A 21,349-nucleotide genomic window follows, 5' to 3' on the forward strand; every position below is an offset into this window, starting at 1 on the left:
CAGACTTCCCTGCTGATACTGGAATTCTGCCTGCAATTTGGGAATTCTGGTCATGATAGAAAAATATTGTACTGATTTTGTAAACTCAAGACTTACATGTGATCTTTCTTACCTTTGAAATAATGATCTGCTTGTTTAGTTGAGCAGCGTCAGCGTATAAATGTGCTCCTCTAAGCTTGTCTGTGGCATAGTTGCCCTCAGTAAAGATGACACAGCGTTTCTGAATTATGAAAAGAAAATAACGCACATCCCAGTTTTATATGTATCCAAAATTGTTGATGGGCATTTCAATCTTTACGGTTTTCTTCAATATTAGTGAGATCCTCGAAATCAGTGCCTTTCCAAAGAATAAAAAAACTTCAATAGAATTTTTTTGTATGTCTTTTCAGTCTTTGTTTTTGCTATTTTACTGATTTCCCTCCATCCATCTTTGGTACCGGCGTTATCCTGCTCTTGGCTGGCGCCTCTTCCAGCTGTGAGGTGGGGTACACCTGAGGCAGGCTGAAGAAATGTCGTAGAACGCATACAGAATATTCAAACTCCACTCAGAAAGGCCCCAGCTGAAAGCTGAAACAGGAGCCTTTCTTTCTGAGAGATGAATAGGACCACTAGTCCATGGTGCTGCCCTTTACTAGTGATCAGGCAGCATTATTCCCATGGCTCATCTTTAAAAGCAAAGTCTTTGGGCTCTGGGTTTTATTGCTTGTATTACACATTATTGGACTAGATAGTAAAGTACTGTGTGTGTTTTTTCAGAGAAATATCTTATATAAAGACTTTACTCATGATGTGTAACCAATCAGTTAGAGCCGTTGGCAGGACATTGTTCAAGACAGCAGATTTGAGAGTACAGACAGGGAGGCAGCAGCATCACGGCCAAAGCAGGGCATTTATTTTACAGACTTAGTACCAAGCCAGAGAAGTTCAATATCTAGTACAGCTTGTTACTTTGGCTGTTAGCAGTTTTTTTTTCTAAATGTTTTGTGCCAGCTTTTATGGCATGTCATAATTTGGATCAAGAGCCTTATCTGGATCCAAAAATTTTCCTATTCACCTTTGGTAGATGAACGCATTTTTACTTTACAGTTATGTCTCTGGTAAGTACATATGCATATACAAAATAAACGTAAAAATGTTGAATGGATCTGATGGCCGGTCAATCATTATGAATGAGCTCATCAGTAGTGGTTTAGCTGCCAAAGGTGAATTAGGGAGTGATGCAAACTTTGATCCTGGTGAAACTGTGAAGTTTAGAAATCCTCTCAATAAGTAACAGCCTCAGGTTTTGCACTATTCCTATTTTAGCTGTTATTTACTGTAAGACAGTAAAACATATCCACAATAACAACAAGCAATGACTGCAGCAGGAGCTCTTTTCTCCTCAGCCACTCTGTGTGGAATCATCAGGATCCCAAGCTTTTCTCATTAAACACTCTTTTTCGGTGCAGAAAGTGGCATCTGCAGTCTTAGCAGGAGTTGTACGCTCCCCGCTCTCAATGTAGACAGCCTGAGGTCAACGGGAGCTTGAGGTGATACAGATCTTAAGATTGCTCTGAAGCAATGCAACATGATACCAGGTTTCCATGACCGCAGGTGCAGTGACATTTCAACATGCTGTTTGCATGTCAGATGTTCTACATTTTACTTACAACTCATCCATTCCTAACAATGAGCTTACAGTAAGTTACAGTTAGTTAGCTAATTGTGCAAATCATTAAGATTAACTGCTATCTCATCCCTCTGGATACTTCACATCACAGAAAGGAAGTGGTTGGCAATAAGAACTCTAGAAGATGTATCACAAAAGGTATTAAAAAGTCTGCTAATTCAGGGACACAAAATCACAATTCTCATTTCTATGAAGCTTTGTGTTTTTGACCAGCTGTTACTTAAAAGCTGCTGCTAGCAAGCTAGTAGATAAGAATTACAGACTATTAGTGTTTTGGCTTAGTACATCAATTTGGCTTACATGCTAATCCGCATTCATGAATTTATATGTATCTTTGTCACTTCATCACTTAATAAGTGAAGGGGCTTTAAAAATTAGATTGGTGATATTAGCATTGTGTACAGAAGAGATAAGCTAACAGCAGCATCTAATACAAATAAGCTTCAAAAGTATCCCAGACATCTACACACAGCAAGTAAATATCACGCATTTTATACAGCGTGATGATTTAAACTTTTCTATATTTTTTCATTTTAATTTATTTTTTGTTCCTCTGTTTTAATTTGAACTTAAAGCTAGTCTTTATAAGTGAAATGCTTTTAGTTTTGGGAGTGACTGTTAGCATTGTAGGCCATAAACCAGTCAATTGGAAGTGCTTAAGTTAGCTTTTTTGTTACATCTGATATCAGTCCTTATATGTATACCAAAGCATTTTTTTTGTAGGGTCATTATTTTTGTGTTAATTGATGTAACTATTTAAGCAGTTCTAATAATGGCAGGAATGCAACAAGGTGCTGAGTCAACCAGATGCATTTTTTTCCTGGTTTCCAAAGTTTAAAAAAAAATTCTTTGGAAAAATGCTGTTCTCACAATGATTAGTCATCCAGTCACAATAAAGGAGAGACTGGAGAAAGACAACAGTTATACCTTCCTAGTACAAGAGCTGAAAAGTAAATGAACAGTGTTGCTAACCATCTTCTTATAATGTAGCTAGTTAGTTAAAGAAGTTTCTAAATGTTGGTTGAAATTATATGCTTGTTATGAGCATATTATTGATGTCATCACATCACATTAGCTTTCTACTTGACTTCATCCCTTCATATATTTTTCCCCGATTCAATTTTCTTCACCTATAAAGGCAACTTTATTTGTATACCACATCTGATTAACAAGACGATTTAAAGTACTGCAGAAGAATTGTTAAAACACATTTTTAAAAGAAATAAAAGAACTTAAAGACAAAAAGCTAAAGTAAAAATAAGATAGAATACAAGAAGTGAAAGGAATAATTAAAGACAGTGTCATATGATCTACTTTCCCGGCCTTAGCGAGGACTCCAGCAGCATCGTTCTGGACTAACTGCAGCTGTCTGATGGACTTGTTAGGGAGACCTGCAAGTCAAATTTCCAATAAAATTGTTGGCATTAACATACTTTTATACACAATTTAAAAGCACAAGGGTTCTGCTCTGCTTTTAAATATTATTAATGTTCAGTGATTTTGACTTTATTTACATGTACAGTGGTAACTCTATACATGTAAAAAGAAAGTTTATTTAAATGTGCTGCATAATTCAAATTGTAATAGGCTTGCAAATCTTTATAGCTGCTGACTGTCATAAAAAGTCTCATTTGAAAAAAAAGCTTTTGCATATTATTTGGCTATTGAATATCTATGTCGATATTCAAGATTTTCTTCTGAAGAGGTTGTGTTACAAAAGAAGCCATTTGTTGACATTACCTTGAAACTCATAATTAATATTTAGCTTTCACTGATATTCTATGAAATGAATTATTACATAAAAAATGGTGTGACTAATGGAGAGACCACAAAAAAGAGAAAATTAGAAAGATGATACAGTTTCAGAGTTTGTTGTTGTCCCTCTGTATGTGATCATCAGAAATTAAACATAAATAGAAACAAAAACATCGTTCTTAACAGATTTGCTTCAAGGCAAACTGGGTAGAAGAATACAGAGATTTTTATTCCTTTGTTGCCCTTCCTTCCCTCTGATTCTCAAAGCAGGATTCTTATAACACTTCCATTTGCGTTTGGTTATTTTTTGCTGCATGTTTTCCACTTCTCTGCTCTGTGATGTAACCCCAGTGGTTTGTCAGACTGAAGGTAGGAGATACTTGATGTGCCCTCTCTTATTTTTTCCAGACTCTTATTCACTAGTTTTTATTTTTATATCTTTTAAACGAAGCCCACCCACTCAGTGCTGCGACATAGCTTTTTTTCCAGTATCCGATGGCAGTGTGGGAGTCGGGGCATATCGCTCCTGCTCTTTTTTTGTTTCACTTGCTTTATTACAAGCACAGACTCTCTTTTTCTTCCTGCTTCCTCCATCATAACACCTCCATCCATCCAGGAACCTGCTGAGTCGTAGTGCTGTCAGCCAGAGCCTGACGCACTCAGCCACTCACATATGCGTCACCTCTCTGGCCCAGTGCCACCACCATGTTGTTTGCTGTCCTCCAGTTATACAGTACCTCAGTGGTCAGGGTCAGATGCTCTGGGCTTTTCTTTATGGTAGGAGGGAGCTATAGTATCTTTTCAATCCAAGGAAATGCTTTTTTGTTTTGTTTGTTTTAGAGGATTACATGTTTTGCTTTGAGCAAGTACACCTCCATACAGGTATATTTGAAGATGTACCCTTAAAAAAACATGAAAATCCATCTTTTTTTACCAAATCTTTTTCATTCAGCAACACAAATCCGATATTGCAGCATTTAAACCTTAAAGACAAACATTTTCCCTTGATGATTTTTCCAATAATATGTATAAAGTAATTCTTTTGAGACATACCTTAGGATAATATTTTGATGCTCAAATTGTAGGAACAGCCTTAATACTCTTCATTTCTAGTCTTTATAACCACATACTGTAGATATCTGTCCACTACAAGCTAAAACATTTCTAACAAGTTTCATGATTGAAGAATACCTCATTGCTGCCTTTGACTCTAATGTATTTGTAAGTATTATTATGATCAGTTTACTTTAATTAATTGGCCCAAAAAAGGTGGTCAAGAGTTTTCAGGGGATCAAATTCTAGTAAAATACTGCCTTAATAAATAGCAGATCTTGCTCCTGGTCAATCCCATCTTCTCTCTGTCCTTCTCTTTCTCCATGTCTTCGCTTCTCCATAAAATTCTTCCATTTTTAGACAAGCAAAATAAAAAAGAACCAGGCAATAAAACAGAAGTAATGAATAGCAGTCCTTATAAGCCACTCCTGTCCCAGCATTCAACACTGTGAGATGCACCTTCACAATAGAGCTGTACGTTCTTTATTGCTGTTGGCTCACAAAAGCAAGTGAATGCCCACAAACCCAAATGTTAAAATGCTCTCCTTTGTAGCAGGAATAAACGTGTTTACAGTAAACTGTTATGAAATTGCTTCAGACTCAAGCTACCTTCTACCTTGTTCGTGCCTGCTGTACTGAAGGGGTATTTTTATGTAACTTTTTAAAAAATGTACGGCATTTTAAAGTATTAGAGTAAGAGCTTAGTTGCTCTGTGCGACTGGCCAGTACCATATCCTTGGGCGTGCTGTATCCTTACCCATCTGTATAAAATTGTTATGGCTAAATGACAAAACTGAAAGCAACAGTTCACAAAACTATGGCTTACATAGTGGCTGTTCCAATCCTTCATATGCAGTCTATGTCAGGGCTACTCAATTCAGTCTTACCTGGGCTGCAGTCTCACAGGTTGTCAATGCATCCATGCTCCAGTACACCTGAATCAAATGAATGAGTTATTGTGCAGAACTTCATAGGCTGTTGGATCCATTTAATTTGAGTTGGGTTTGCCGGAGCAGGGACACATTAAAAACTTGGAAAGACTGGATTGAGTAGCCCTGGTCTACGATGTTCAGTGTGAATCAGTATTCAATAAGCTGATGTTATTAGCTCTCAGATTGCCTTTATGTTGCTGTTAATTCATTTAATTAGTTTCAATAAACATGTACATATCTATTGTAGTAATTGTATGTTATCCTTCATTTATATTAATTATGAAGGAAAAATAAATGTACAAGTGAAATCCATATATATTGAGACTTGAAAGGTGCACTTGACCTGTTCAGCTTCGTCTTCATAAAGCATTTTGTGTTGATTTGATTTCAGGATGTTTAATAATGACTTTCAGTTTCAGCTTGTTTAGATTGTACATCAAAACCACACACTATAAGCCAAGTATTGTACCTATGAACAGCTAACACAGGGTATGCTATAGTACAGACTATGTTTGAACAGGGAATGCAATAATATGAGCTAAAAAAAAAAAAAGCATTAAAATTTGTTTTACTTGAACCCTTGGGTAATCAACATTTATGTACCAACAGGACAAAGAAGGATAACCATGTTTTGCTTTGGGCATTACTGGGATATAAGGACATTTATTCTTTTATTGCATCTGCTCTTGCTTAGTAAATTGGAAGATGCTACATTTTGCTTTCGGCTGGTAGAACAATAAAGCAGAAATAACAAATGAGCCACAGCTACAATGACAAACAGATGTATCCATTATTGCCATGCTGTTATGTCAGGAGTTAGATTTACTTTGTTAAAGCTTTGCCATTTTGAAGAGACAACATTAGCTTGGACTTATACTTGAGACAAATGAAATTCAGTCTGTCCAAATCCCATTTGTGCATTGATGTTTTAGACTGTGTTTTTGGATTGGGACTGTGCATTATCCTCAGCAGGACGTAGGCATTTGAAACATTCAAGTGTCTACTTCCCACGCAGCAGCTTCTTTGCTTGCTTCTGTGCCGACTGCCTTGTTTTCTTTCTTGTATGACTACGATACACACATTAAATCAAAGCTGATATGGGCATTAAACACAGTTAACAGCTTATGAAACTGTTGACCCTCCCTTTCTGTCTCTTTACTATTCTTCTCAGCACCTCTGCATTACAGTGTCCACATACACTCACAACAACAATGGTCCATAACACTATATTTCCTCTCCTGGGAGTCTTTATAGCTGCTTCAGTCTGTCCTCCTTCAATATCAAAGTACTTAAGACTTGACAGGATTGTCTTTTAGTGTGTCACTGCAGATAATACAGCCAGTAACAAACAGTTCTTTACTCTCACCTTCACCCCTACTTTAGAAATGGTCAGATAGCAGATATTCACTCTTAAATTTCCCACAGCTCACAAAGATTTTTTTTAAATATTTTTTATGTGTACTGTTATAAGTTTTATCTGGTCTTCTTTGTTAGAATTGTGGCAGTTGGAATGTGTTCATTCAGCTTTTCATAATTTGTAGAACGAAACCTCAAAATGTTTAAAAAAATTCTTGTAGAAGAAAAAATAAATACACAACTCAAAATGTAGTTTGCATTTCTAAAATGAATACCTGCACAAGTCCAAATATGCAAATGAGTGGAAACAATGCAGAGAATTAGAGAACTTCTAAGGATGAAATTCTACTTTAAATTTAACATGGTGGTTGTTACCAGCCAGCTGTATCTAAAGCCTATAACAAGTACAAACAAAATAGGAAAGTTTTAAAAGCGAAACATACGGGTTTACTGAGGAAGATATCGAACTGTGAGGACAGAAAACACAAAGGAATACGCTTTGGAAAATTTAAAGCCAGTGAGAGGAAACGGGTATCAATATATATGACCAAACTGTAAAAAAAACAAAGTAAACCATCATTAACACATAAACAAAGAAAATGAGGCTACATTGGGCTAAAGAGAAGCAGATATAAACTATGGATGGTTTCTCAAAAATGATATCCAGTTAACAATCACCAATTTGCATTGGGAAAGACAGTGATGGCGCAGATACAGTGAAAGATCTGACCTTAAAAATATGTATTTCTGACATTTTTCATATTCATTATGCACATTCCTGGAGCTGTAATAGGACAAGAACAAACATTGGACTGATTTTTACTTACTGGAGAGCGCTCAGGGAAGAGACAGGATGCAAGATGGATGCCAATATAGTCTCCAGTAGGGGGCGCCTCAGTGAGAAAATCTACCAAAGTTCAGCAGTGAAGCTTTAAAATGACTACCAGAAATAAACAAGAAAGTTTCTACAATAATTGATAATGTGGAGTTGATGTCAGGCCAGGTAAAGGACTAAGGATGATGGCTGCCATTACCGTTACCGTTTCTCATTTCATCAATGGAAAGCAGGATAGGTGATGCAGAGTTCATTTTGCAAGACGATAATGCATCTTGTCTTAAAGGAAAGAGCTTTCAAACTTTTCTTCAGGGGAAAAAAAAAATTTAATGGTATCACTAGCAAATAGTCTGGATCTGAATTCAATGGAAAATATATGGTGAAAATTGGAAGAAAATCGTCATTGACGAGGCTCCATCCTGCAAGGCTGATCAGCCAACTGCTATACAAGAAAGCTGGAATGTGATAAATAATATTGTTTTTCATCACTGAAATTAATGCCTGAACGAATGTCAGAGGAGGGCATTTCAGATTTTTTTTAAGGTACGTTTCAAAGAGCCAAAATGTTCAGCCAGAATGTGTGACGGTTCCATAATTTTTGCCAGTGGTTGCACAATGGAGACCAGCAGCAGATCTTCACAGGCTGATGCTGTGAGGAGAGAATGGTTGACATTTTCTCTTAATCAATTGGCTGCAAACAGTTTAGATTACCTGCTGTCAAATTTGAGCTAATCAACCCTTTTTTTCTTTTTAAATTCTAATATAAACACAAATCGTTCCCCATTATTAATTAACATTTTCTGTTGTAGAGAAATTGCTTAGAATTGCTGCTGTGTCTGGCTGCTGGTGTATGATTTATGTATTTTTGTCTCCTTTGTTTAGACTCTGCCTTCTGCTGTGTTTTGGTTATCATTTCTCTCTTTAATTTGTAATAGCAAATGTCTGAATACTTTATTCCAGGCCAGAGATGGGCTTCCATTGATGTTCATGTCTAAGCCAAAAAGGATTTTACTACACAGCAAACCGTAAATCTGACTTCCGCGTAATTTTCTTTTTAATTACTGCAGAGAAAAAAATGGGATACTATCCTTTTACAACTTTAAGAACACAAAAATGAGGGTAAAAGTGAAACCCATGCAAAGAAATAGTTTTTTTTCTATGACATCCTTGTTTCTACTGTGTTACAGCAGTGTGTGGATGAATATACAGTATGTGTTGATGTTTGTTGTGGTTTGGATGAAAGTGGCTTTCGTTTGTTTTATATCGGCAGGATATCAGAACCCCCCCCACTTCCTGTAATAGGCCAGGGCTGGCTCAGTGCAGTGATGGAGAGGATGCACTTAACAAGCTGTCTTATAGCGGATGTTTGTGTTTATCAATTTGATCCTATGCATGGGTTTTTATGTTAGCTTACACTAATGCCAATGCTAATGAAGCCCTCGGTCAAATCAGGACTGAGCAGATAGTAATTCATGAAGATGCTTTACTTGTTGCAAATTTAATTATAAACAACTAAATTAAAAGTCTGAAAAGATTAAGACCCAACAAGATTTTTCTTTTCTTTGCGTTCAGGTAAAAATAATTTAATGAGAAATTGATTTGTAATTGACAGCAGGAACAGCATGCCAATGATGATGCTGTCCATATTGATTATCTGCCAACAAAATGTTTCTCCAACTCTTAAAACACACAGTACTCCTCACTGGATAACACTGAAGTAGTTTATCCAGCTTCTCTGGGATGCATTTCATTATTAAGTACTCTCTGGTAAAATGTACTTGAGCAGTCGTATTCTAGCATCTTTCTTGCTGACACAAATACTTGCAGTTTAGCTACAAAGATCTCTCTCCACAGCACACAGCAACAATTCCCTTCATGGCATTTACCTTTTTCTTATCAGAATTTTCCTGGAAAATGGCCTGTGGTACTTCTGCTTGCACAAGACAACTATCTGTGATGTATGGGGTACATACTAATGTGTGGGCTACTGTGTATTAAATAGGTCAAGATGTTTTATCATGCTAGCTCACACATGATCCATCTCTTTCTACATGAGATTTATAGGGATTTGGGTTGGCTTAACATTTTGCTCTCATGAAAGAAGTTTCTAATAGGATTCTGGACACTCAGATAAGGTGCATTTAATCAGAAGGATATAATTTCTTGCACCAAACCTTTCCTCCATTTTCCTGAAATCAAATTTTGAGCATTTCATCGGAGGCCTGTTGACTGGTTGGCTGATCTGTAACAATCATTAATTGTTTACTATTTGCCACAGTTGGAGAATTCATCTAGCTTTTAGTATAATTTGAAAGTTGCAAGCTGTTTGTCAAAGCACTATTTACTAAAAAAAAAAAAAAAAGAAAGAAACTTAATAAAGATTTTTTCTTCCTGGGGAATCAACAATTACATCCTCTGAGTTCCGATTGAATGCACCATTGCTGCAGTTGTGTCTTACCAAATTAACAGTTTCATAGTTTTTACTTAATCAGCATCTAAGTTTATTCTGTATCCTAAACAGAATTATTTAGGACTACAAGATAGAAACACAGCATTACTATCATTGTAAGAAGTGTTTTAAGTGCCACAGTGGGTCATTTTAAGCCATCTGAGTGACCGTACAGGGGCAGTTAAGGGGTAAGTGCCCCTCTGGCCTCTTTCTTGGATCTGCCCATGCTGTATACTCAGCATTTTCTATTAGATAGAGATTAATCCCATAGAGGAATTGAACTGTAATAGCACCTGGGTACATCACATACAGTAAAAACATGGGAAACATGTTTGTTTAGAAGATGTGTAATAGAAAAACAAAGTTTCAGTACACAGTTACATAGAGAAAAATGGTCTGATCACCAGTCTCCAGAACCTGAAATCAACATTAAGTCTCCAACATCTCAACCTGCTGTCAACCTGTTTAGTTTACGTTGACAAAAATACCCAAATAACGTCATTGCCTCAGCTTGTGAGAATGTGTGTGGGAAACCACATTTCCCTAGTGGTGCAGTGAGTAAGTCACAATCCCTGAGAAAACAAAGGCCCTGTCTTTGATAACCTAATAGATTAGGCTCAAATAAAGTAAAAATGTGGTATTTTTTAAGTGCTCTTTGAAGTCAATATATGCTGTTGGATATCATCCATGCAATTTGCATGGATATCAACATTTGCCATTTTAGGTCTATTGCTTGTTACTTTGATGAATGTTATGAGGTGATGTAAGAGTAGCTTGTGGTTAACTAATGCACTGCGTTCCTACCTGGTGAGAAACATGGGATCAACAAGTTGCGAACGGTAACATTAGGGTCCCACTGAGACTATAAGCAATCGTAAAAGGTGAGGCAGAAACGGAATCACCCGGCTGTCAGTGACTGAAGTCGTTCAGCTGGAGGATGCAATTCTCTTGACTCCTAATGTCTGGAGTGTTTCTCTTTCCTCTGTCGGCTGTTGTTACTTTAGAGGACTTGTCTTTTGCTGCTTGTCCACTGGTTCCATTTGTGTCTAAACTGACTGATCAGTCACTAAAAATGGCCAAATCTATTTTAAGATCAGTTCTTGAGAGTATGTGGAACGATACTTAGCTGTCTGTCTTTTTTAGCACTCCCATTTTGTGAAAGACTATCTCAAAAGGCCATAGTTTACAGTTCTCAGGCAGTAAAAGAAACCTTGTTTTCTAGCTGGGGTCACACTGAACTGCATCATCAAAGTCAGTCTGTACAATAATGATTGTAGACTTCTTGTGGCAAGCTCTGTGAGACCACGATCAGATGTCACAGTGACTTTTCTCATGATGACTCTTTCTCCGAGTGCAAAATTGACTTGCTCCACTGACATCCTGACACAGCACTGTAGCATTAGAGCTGTAAAGAATTACCAATAAAGTGTGTGCCCCATTATCTCTACGGACATGGAAGTGGCCTTTTACCTTCAGATAGAACACAGCGATCTGTTCTAACTGAAACCGATACTGAGCTGTGCTTAGTTTTATTCTCAAGACTGGTGGATGTATGCTCTGTAAGGATTGATGTCCAGTGTTTCTGTCTTTGCAACTGAAAAGAAAAATCCTCCAGCTTCTGTCAACCACACCTCCTTTGATGTTCCCTGCTTAATAAGCCATTGATCTGTGTAGCAGGACGTTGTACTGTGATCATGGGTAGCTGGAAAACAACCTGCAAAGATGAGCAAAAGCTCTCTAAGTAAAATAAAACCATGTGATTAAACAATTAAACAAGTTTTAAATGTGTGGTCATTCTAAGAGTTGGATGTCCCCAAACTTGATTAATATTTGTATAATTTCCAGCAAAACCTGCAGCTGTTTAAAACAGTATGCATAATAAACATGATACCTCTTACAATTTCATTATATCATCATACATATAAGATAGGGCTTATTTCTTTGAGCATGAACATGAAAGCAGCTGAATGTGTCTCGAGTCATCACCGTAGGTGCTCATCAAATGCACAGTAGGAACAAGTGTGCACAGCCTATTGTGACTGAGCTTTATGCTCACAATTTCACACGTCTAAACGTGCAAGCATGTGTATGTCTTCACACCTCAATGTGCAAGTAATGCTCATAGCTAGTGCATGTCATCTTCAGGGCCCCTATTGATTCCCACTGTATTGATTTACTAGGAGATTTAGATTGTGAGGTATACAAGGTAAGAAGCTATTTATGGTTGCTTTGTTAGTGTAGAGCATGCAAGCAAGTAAAGGTCTTAGCAGCACAGTGTATGCCTTTTCTTAATGTGCCAAATGTTTGTTTTTATATAATGTCAGGAAGTGAAAATTAAATATCCCGTGTAGAGGACTCCCATCCACAGTCAGTCTCAGGCAGGCCCAGTCATGCCCCACAGCTTATTCTATCTGTCCATCGACAAGCTTGATCTTTCCACCAGCAAGCTAATCTAGCCTGCTGTGTGGGTACTTGCTCACAGTGTGTGAATCTGTGATGGGAGAGATAAAGCATGAGTATTTGTTTGGGTTTTTTGGGCTGATGGTGAGCTCTGTGATGGAAACACAATCAGGGATTTGCTAAAATATACAGTGCTTTAGTGACAAAAGCCCCCTTGCCTTTTTTTCCTAATGCAACAATCTTGGATCTTTCTACATGCAGATAATATATTGTCTTAGGCTCAATTTTATTCTAGTGGCTGAGCTTACATGTTAATAATAGCTCAAGTAATTCTACTGGGATCTGAGGATGCATCACTCGCTCCACACCTCCTCTGCTAGCCTGTTGTGCTTTACAGTAAGATCCATCTGCACTTGAGCAGGCTTAAGAAAGGATCCCCTAGTGACACTCAATGTGGCGCCCATTGATACTGGCCCCACATCTATTTTTCAGTTCCATCCACTGTAGCTAATTCTGCCTGCCTGCTCCCTTGGGCGTAATTGATCCTCATATCATTAGCCTTATGTGGGTCTATCCTGGGAAACGCCCACTGTTTCCCTGCTAGTCCTCACTCAGTGAACCATATAGCCCAGTAAGCTCTTCGACTGTGACTATCACAGGACTGCATGCAACAATGGCTGTAATGTAAACTATTTTGTTATCTGCATAGGCAGGCCCAGCCTACAGATAGAGGCTCACTGACTGTTTAGTCTAAACATGGGGAGGAGAAAAAAGAGGAGCATAACAGCACGGTTCCCCTTTGCCACAATAAGAGGCCACATGGGCCCAAGGAGAAAGGGTGTTGAGGGTCTGTGTGTGAGCAGCCTGCTGGGTGTCCTCCGATCCCACACCTGGCTGATAGGAGAGGAAGAGTTGGCCTCGCTCCTGGCTCACACCTCCTTGCCTCGTAGCCAGCACCTCCGATCTAACTCCCTGTCTTTCTCTTTTCGCTCCTCGTCTGCAGATGGAGGGAGCGAGGATTTGGCAGACCCCCGCTCGCCCAGTCTAGACCCTCATCTGAGCCACATTGGCCAAGGTAAGCAGCTACCAAATGAAGCCTTGATATCTTCTTGAAATAGAAAAGAGTTTGTAGTATTGCAGGTTAGCCTGTAAAAACAATCTGAGCACCTCAGTTGTTGGGTTATTATGGGGTGTTATGAGTTTCTTAAGGTGTGAAAATGTATTATGTGAGTGAATGAGAAGTAGCTGAAAACAAGAATGTTTTGTTTCCCCCACTCTTAGCTTCTCATTTCATGTAATATCTTTCTTTCTCAATCTTCAATGTTTTTACTGAAGGTGCCCATGGAGGCCTTGTTTGGTGGGCTGTATTTTATTTATTCATTTATTTTTTTACTTTATAGCAGGAAGAGTTTATGACTACTGGAAATGAAGTTATACTTACAGGGAGAGAACTGCTTGAATTTTATATTCTTGTAATTTTGCCTGTAAATCAGAGCTACCTCTTGGGGGAAATAGGCAATATGCAACTAGAGGGTAATGTCGGTGCTTTGCAGGAATTTTTTTTAAGCAATTATAATCTCATGTTGCCGCCCCCCCTCCTTCTTGTTCATGTTTTGGACTGAGCACCTTGATGAGTAGGTGTTTGTGCTTATTTCGAGGCACGGAGTGGCACTTGTACACGTCTCATCGCAGTCTAAAATAAAACACTATAATTTCCGCTTAAGCACTTTTGTTTTGTGGATTTTACCGCTGAAGTGCGGCTGGTGTTCCCTCTCCACCCTCTCCACCCTATCTTTGCTCTGGATCAGACCTTTTTGCAGCTTTATGTTGTTTTACTCACTGACTGCATGTCTCTAACCAGAAATTAAACTTAATGAGATTCTATTTGGAAAGGTTCGAAATTGTTTTTTTTTATTTTTTTTTTATTTTGATTATTTTGATTACTTTATGAGCTGCCAAAACATTTCTTTACTTGTGAGGCAAATTATTGCTTAACAGTAGAAAAAATGTGTGTTTTCTTCAGTTTTTGATGGTTTAACATTTGCGTTGGATCTTTATTACCAATAATTGCTACCAAAATACTAAGTTCCCTTCTGGTATTCACTCCAGAATCTACATACATTGGACAGTTTCCATGCTGGGGGATATAACTACCGCTCTGGCTGTTGTTTTTCCTTTGGCTGTGACATTCCCCAGTGAATGGATGGACTTACTCCAATACTACTGCAGCCACAGAGAGATGTTTGTGTTTGATATCCATTCCAAGTATTTCTATATTTGTGTATTTGCATTGCTGTCGCTTGTTTGCCCCCACACCCCCTCACCCACTGCCTAACCGTCATCCAAACTTCCTCTGGGATTTGTCACGCACGATGTCTGATAATGACTTCTTGTCTCACCGCTGTAGCTGCTGTCTGATGCAAAACGGTAGTCTGACCAGTTGGTTTTGCAGCTCTGTCTGCAGGGAACCAGACTGGTGGGGCTAGAATTGATTCACAAGATGAATGTTTTGTTTGCAGACAGCAAAATGTTTTTTTTTCTTTTTTTTTAATACTCTTGATGGTGTGTGAGAATCCCCAAAATTCCTAAGCATGCATAATTTGAGAGAAAAACTGGGTAGATGAAAGATGGCGAGTGGTTGTTCATACTCTGTAATTACTGCTTATTGTGTGTGTTCTAAATACTTTCATATGGTCATGACAGTGGTCTTTTTTTTATCGGTATAAACACATTTTAGATGATCAGAAAGTTCTTTTTTATTATAAAGTAATTGTGGGGGATTGTTTGATTGTGAGGGAGGAGTTCACCCAGCTGTAGTTTATAACAGTGAATGTAAAAGGCACGTGTTGCCTCCAGGGCTGTCCTCACTTTTAGGTCATGCCAGTCTTTACACTCAATACTGATGTTGTATTGATATCAGGACCCAAGGACGAGCCTGTGGTACTTCCCCCAATGCGAATGTCATGCAGTTTTTACAGCATATGAACGAATAGAAAAACAACACAACACATCCAATTAAATCCAACACATTAACTGTCAAACAAACACAGAAAACTTTAAAGACTTCTGTGTCATTTCATTGCAGGTGATCAACATGCACTCTTTTTTTCTGTTATCACACTGACTGATAGGTCATACAAAAGAATTACTTGCAGCCGACAAACACTACCTTTTTAAAGCATTATGTGTTGTCAAGACTGTGTCAAGTGTGTTTTTGTAAGCATTTGAAACTGATGCAGCTGAAAAATGCCCATTGATCAATTTGATTGTAGACTCAAATGCTGTCAGCTAAATGCCACCCCCCCCCAATAGATTAATCAATGTTATCTCTTTGCTTTTATAGCTGTAACTGATGCAGCTTTTCTCTCCACAGTATTAAAGGGATAGAATTTTAATGCTCTATTCAAAACAAACATCTCATGCCACACTGTTCCCTCCCATCCTGCAGGTGGCAGCATAGACAGCGACTGTGCCTTTGAAGCAGACTACGCAGTGTCCCCGCTGTCCATGACCGAGGGCATGCAGCACATTCGCATAATGGAGGGTGTGTCACGCTCTCTGCCCTCCTCCCCGCTGCTCACCCACCAGAACCTCGGTGTCAGACTGCAGCCAGTGAAGAAGCTCACAGGTAAATTCACTGCAGTGGGTGCACAGCGGGAAAGTTTTGGATAAGCTGATCCCTGTTCACATACTTTTAAGCCCAGAAGTTGGGAGGAAAATTACAGCCAACATAGATGTGGGTTAAGCCTGGTTCAACTTTGTATCAAATGCCTTTCCTATGGCTGCCCCCCCACCCTAAAGATTTGTTGTACTTATCCATCCTTTTTAATGCTTCACTTTACCACTGCGGGCACAGAAGCCTACAAACTGATTTGAAGCTGATTTTGAGAGTTTTTAAGTGGCAAGGAGCAGCATCCTGATGTTTGCTGGCAGCAGACATCATTTACCATGTCACTTGCCCAGTAAGTCTGAGCAGAAACAATAACACAGGGTTGAGCTCTGGCCTGCAGTAAGCACTTTAATTTCCAATTCTTGTAATCATCTAAGACTTACCTAGTTGACAGTGTCAAGAACAGCTGATGGGCTGTGAGACGCAGTTAGCTGCCCTTCTCCATCGCTTTTTATCTCCCAATGCTAATCGTTCCCTACCGCACTCATCTCTGACATTCAGAGAAGGTGGAAAATTGCCTTCCTTCTGTCGACCCATTAAGTGGAAATATGAGGCCGTGTCATCTTACGTTTTTTTGCTCTAAAACTGAAGCTGTTAGTTGTCTACATAAGACGCTGTGGATGTCTACCTCTATACACGATTTCATAATGGAAAAGGAAGTGTTGGCATTAGAGCCTCATGGAATATCAGGACAGTCTCCACATGGATTAGGAGTGGTGTGAAGAAGCTTCAACTAATAGTCACCACTAGGGCGCACCAGCCTCTCAGCAACCTCAGATCATTAATTATTTCTAATATGCCAGTGGGTTGTGATTTTTACATCATACAGAATAATTTATGGTCTCGCCCGGTCATCCAAACTCTGGATTTTAAAGTGAAAACACAGCATCACTTTCCCTCATGTTAACTGGGAGTGCCATGCTGCTGCAGAGGGATTCAGCTCCGGCTGCTTTTTGATGGAGGTGAGGCCTTAAGAATTAGATTTCAGAACAAGCCAGCCTCATCAGGTTAAATCATTTTTTTGCTTGTGCCATTTAGATTTTTCTTTTATGTAATATTCTGTGGCAGATTCAACCCAATTCAATAGTTCCACTTTCATCTGTGTGAGTCAAAGTGATTTTTTTAAAAGCCTCAGCCTGTACATGAATCTGTATACACCTGTGTGTGTGCAGTGAGTTTGACAGCTAAGAATAGCTTGAAAAATGATGTACAATGCTGTCTCATTTGTTCTATTCTTATTCCCTGGCTGACACAGGGAAAGGTCTCTTTGCAGTATTATTGCACATGTCATTATTTGGCTTGATATATTATACCTGGGAGGTGCTGCTTGTTGTGGGGGCTGTTTTTTGTTTCTAAATTTTGTAATTAGGACAGACTTTTTCTAAAATAGATTCTCTCCTTTTTAAGATTGCATAATTTTTTAACAGGTCAGGTCTTTTTTTAACTTTTGTGGCATGCTTTTTATGTTTTTTTTTCTTTTACCTGATGACATCACAGTATAACATATTTGCATAATGGCTGCCTAATGGCTTGGTATTGTGCTCTACCATTTTAAATAAAACAGATGACCAACTGGTGCAACCTGGGCATTTCAGCAGCACCTTAGACAGTTAATCCTTGCAGATTAATGTCTTCGTCACACAGTGAATTGTTACTTAAAAACCTATAAGAAAACTGAGTAATTTTGATAATGATTATTACTTGTTAAATTTGCCTTAGCATACTATGAGAATACTTCATGTCAATGTGACTTTACAGCAGTTATAGGTGCAAATATGCTCTTGCTTCACTTCATCTGGTAAATGACAGCATATGCAAGTGTCCTGAGGTGCCCGCTGTCCTTCAAGTCCTCAAAGGCCTTCTTCTGCTCTCAGTGGCATCGAGCACCAGATTGCGCTCAGGCTCAACCACCCCGGCTTTCTCACCCTTTAATTAATTCAACTCAGCACCTCATCCGGCACAGCTTGACAGAATCAGCTTGAGTGTGGTGCTGGCGTCACAAGCCAGAACCTCCTCCCATGTTGGATATGGCAGAGGTGAGGGGAGGAGTGATGGCAGAGGAATGCACCAGAAAGCACAGACCAGCACGTCTGAAGGCTGCAGCTCTTTGATCCCCGTTGGTGGCCTCCATCAACAGCGGCCACTCTTTGCCCTCCTGCATGGCTCCTGATTGGCCTTGGGGAGGCAGAGCAGTGATGTTGGTGAGGACTTGAGTTATTCAACCTCAAGGCTCTGATTGAATGAAAATGCAATGAAAGCAATGACCTTTTTAGAGAATCATAGAGTTTCTGATTTAATCCCCTCTGCTTGGTGAAGACTCTCAAGGGAGGCGTTGAATGCTCGAAGGGTCAACTTATGAACCAGTTTTCTAAGGCAGAAATGAGATGCATTGTACACTCAGAGAATATTTATTCTATTGACTTATTTTTCAGCCTGTTGTCATTCCTGGTTTTTGTATAAGCATGAAGACTAGAAATAAAAGCAGATGTATACTTGGAAAAGCGCAATAGATATTGTCCTATGATTACTAATAATAGCTCATTTCACAATTTTAGATTTCCCTTTGTGTTTATTTGTAGAAGACTTTATAACATAAAATATATGTGCACTTTAAAAAGTTTACAGTTAATCAGCAAAAAAAAAGCTTTCCATTTTGGCAAGTTGAATTTGTCAGTGCAGGTAAAGTGCCTCACTCTTTTTTGTTGTCCTCATTAAGATAGTATATTAAATGTTTTTGTAATATTTACTATAGAGTTAGCAAGTATCTGTTAGCTAGCATTTGTTAGTATTTCTTTTTTTCCTTATGCCTAAATGAGGACTTAAATAAAAATTAAAAATAAAATGAGAAATTCTTATTATTTGGGGAGAAATTCAAAGATAAGGAGATAACTATTACTGTCAACATATAACTTATTTAACATTCAAATACTAGTACATTGATGTTTGAGCTGCATTTTTTTTGGCATTATCCTGTCCAGAATCAGAATGATGGTCTGGTTGCCATGTTGTTACAAACACATTTTTACCAAAGGAAATTAAGCTTTGTGGAAACAAGGTCCCTCCTTAAACTTAAGTGTTGTTCTTTATCTTTTTTATTTGGTTATTTCTGAATTACATTCTAATGCTGGACTTGACAGGGGAACAAAAAAGGGAGAGGGTGAACAGAAGACAAAGGGAGAAAGACACGAAAACAAAAGAAAGCAGAGAATCATTAAAAACACCTATAGAAAGACAACTTTTTAAAAATAATTGAATAACCCTTTATTTAGCATCATGCAAAACGAACTTCATAGTAATATATAAAGATATAAGAACAGTTTTAGTTTTAAAAGACCTTCTGACACACTGAATAACATAAAAAATTATTGTGTTACATAACAATGAAAATGAGAAGTTGAGATCATTTTCTTATTTTGCATTTTATATTATTCCACAAAATAAAATTGATGTTTTTGCAGTTAAGTGGAATAATATTAGGAATTTAGATTATCTGTGAAGGTTCATACAATTCTCGTAATTTGACTCTAATTTTATTTGAAGGTTATTGAAAAAACTTTAGTACTATAAATATTAAAAAAATAAATAAATAAATGCACTTCAGATTGAATTTGGAGAATAAGTAGATATCAACACACTAGCTGTTTTGAACGTGTTCTGTGGCTGATTCAGCAGTATACAAGATGAAATTAACAATAGCTAAGACAAGAGTCAAGAATAGACAGTCTTTTACTGGCTGGAGAGTTTTGATTAATGTCTTATAGATTTCCCAACTACTCCGTGTATATTTTCTATCTTTAGATATGTACACTATGAAGGTTGTTTAAGAATATGAGTGTTTAATTCTCATAACGATATCTCAGTGGCTGTTATGAGCTCTAATCACTGATTACTTATTTGTTCTCATTGAAGTGCCAGGCTCACCCGAGATGTCGCCCCAGCTGATTGATTGGCCCGCTTCACTCAGAATCATTTAAAGGGAATTATCTCAACATGTTTTTACAGAATACACTGCTTCTTCCTAATTAATGGCTGCAATCAATACATAAAATTACTGCCTCCCCATGGATTTCTGCATAAAGGTAGAAAATAGCTTTTGGCCTTAAAACCAATTGCTGTGATTTAATTATATAACTTTTTTTAAAAAATCCCACTACAGTCATGCCAAGGATAAATCTAAAATCTATAACCTCTCTGGTACCTATTTTTATAACATATGAAGTGAATAAGTGGAAATATACTAAGCTAAATTATTGGTGAAGAGTCATTAATGCAAGCATACAAATACTCAGCAGTAGTGTTGGGATGAGCAGAGAACAGTATGCAGAACCGCTTAGTCAGGTTTTACAGCTCACTGTGTGGGTGGTCCTAAAGAATCCATATCACAACAGTTGAGCTGTTTAAATGAGCTACTTTTAGTGAATTCTGCATCTCTGAATGCATTGCTTTATTTGATGCTATTTTGGATTTTCCAAAAGGAGATGACAGGGATCATTTGTGTGTGTGTGTGTGTGTGTTTTCTCCTTAGAAAGACTTGTTTATATCTACAGAGATGTTGCACCACCCTTGGGGATTAGCTGATTCCAGTCTGTATTTTTGCTGCTAGGTGTCGCGACATCCTACGCATTGCACCCTTTAATGTTTGCTTTAACAAATCACACAGATTTTGTTGCTGTCCTTTGTGTTGGGTAATAGTTAAATGGAGTTTCTCCAGAAGTCATAGAACTGCAGATTTCATATGCATTTTTTCTATACACCTTAAACTTTTTGTCTATTCTTAAGAAGTTGGACATCATAACGAAGCAGTGGTAGAAATATAATAGAACTCATAACTCTTATTTTATACTTGTCAAGCCCTTCAGTGAACCTTTACACTCATCCTGAAAGAGAAGAGTCTCATCAGCATAGAAATATTTAATCTTAGTGGCTTTGTGCTACACAGCAGATCAACAGCAGGCAGTCACTATAAAATATTTTGCCAGACTCATCTGGCTGACTCCCCCTATCTCTCACATTGTCATTGGCTGTGGCTCCTTACTGACACGTCACTTAACAACCCTTTTCTTTTTAATTTAAATACCTGTATGCTAGATACTGTATCCAGTAAGACAAAGGCAGCAAGCTTAAAAAAAACTTCTCTAAAGGGTTAACATATGACCACGGGTAAACCCAGAGATGTTCATAGTCCATATTTGCATGTCCAGGTCAGGTCTCAAGTCTTTGACCTCAAGTC

At 38.1% G+C, this 21,349-nt stretch overlaps 1 protein-coding gene across 9 annotated transcripts in view; it reads left to right on the top strand.

Annotated features, from left to right (window-relative positions):
• Positions 1–21,349, top strand: part of tanc2b (tetratricopeptide repeat, ankyrin repeat and coiled-coil containing 2b) — a 158,329-nt gene that overhangs the window by 66,345 nt on the left and 70,635 nt on the right. For 8 of the 9 annotated variants that reach the window (XM_041973144.1, XM_041973145.1, XM_041973147.1 and 5 more), the window contains 2 exons: positions 13,453–13,524; positions 15,898–16,077. In XM_041973144.1, the coding sequence (XP_041829078.1) occupies positions 13,453–13,524; positions 15,898–16,077 (252 nt within the window). The remainder of the gene's footprint in view (positions 1–13,452; positions 13,525–15,897; positions 16,078–21,349) is intronic. The other variant, XM_041973153.1, reaches the window with a different exon arrangement.

Source organism: Melanotaenia boesemani, chromosome 21 (assembly GCF_017639745.1).
Source record: "Melanotaenia boesemani isolate fMelBoe1 chromosome 21, fMelBoe1.pri, whole genome shotgun sequence".
Lineage (NCBI taxonomy): Eukaryota > Metazoa > Chordata > Actinopteri > Atheriniformes > Melanotaeniidae > Melanotaenia > Melanotaenia boesemani.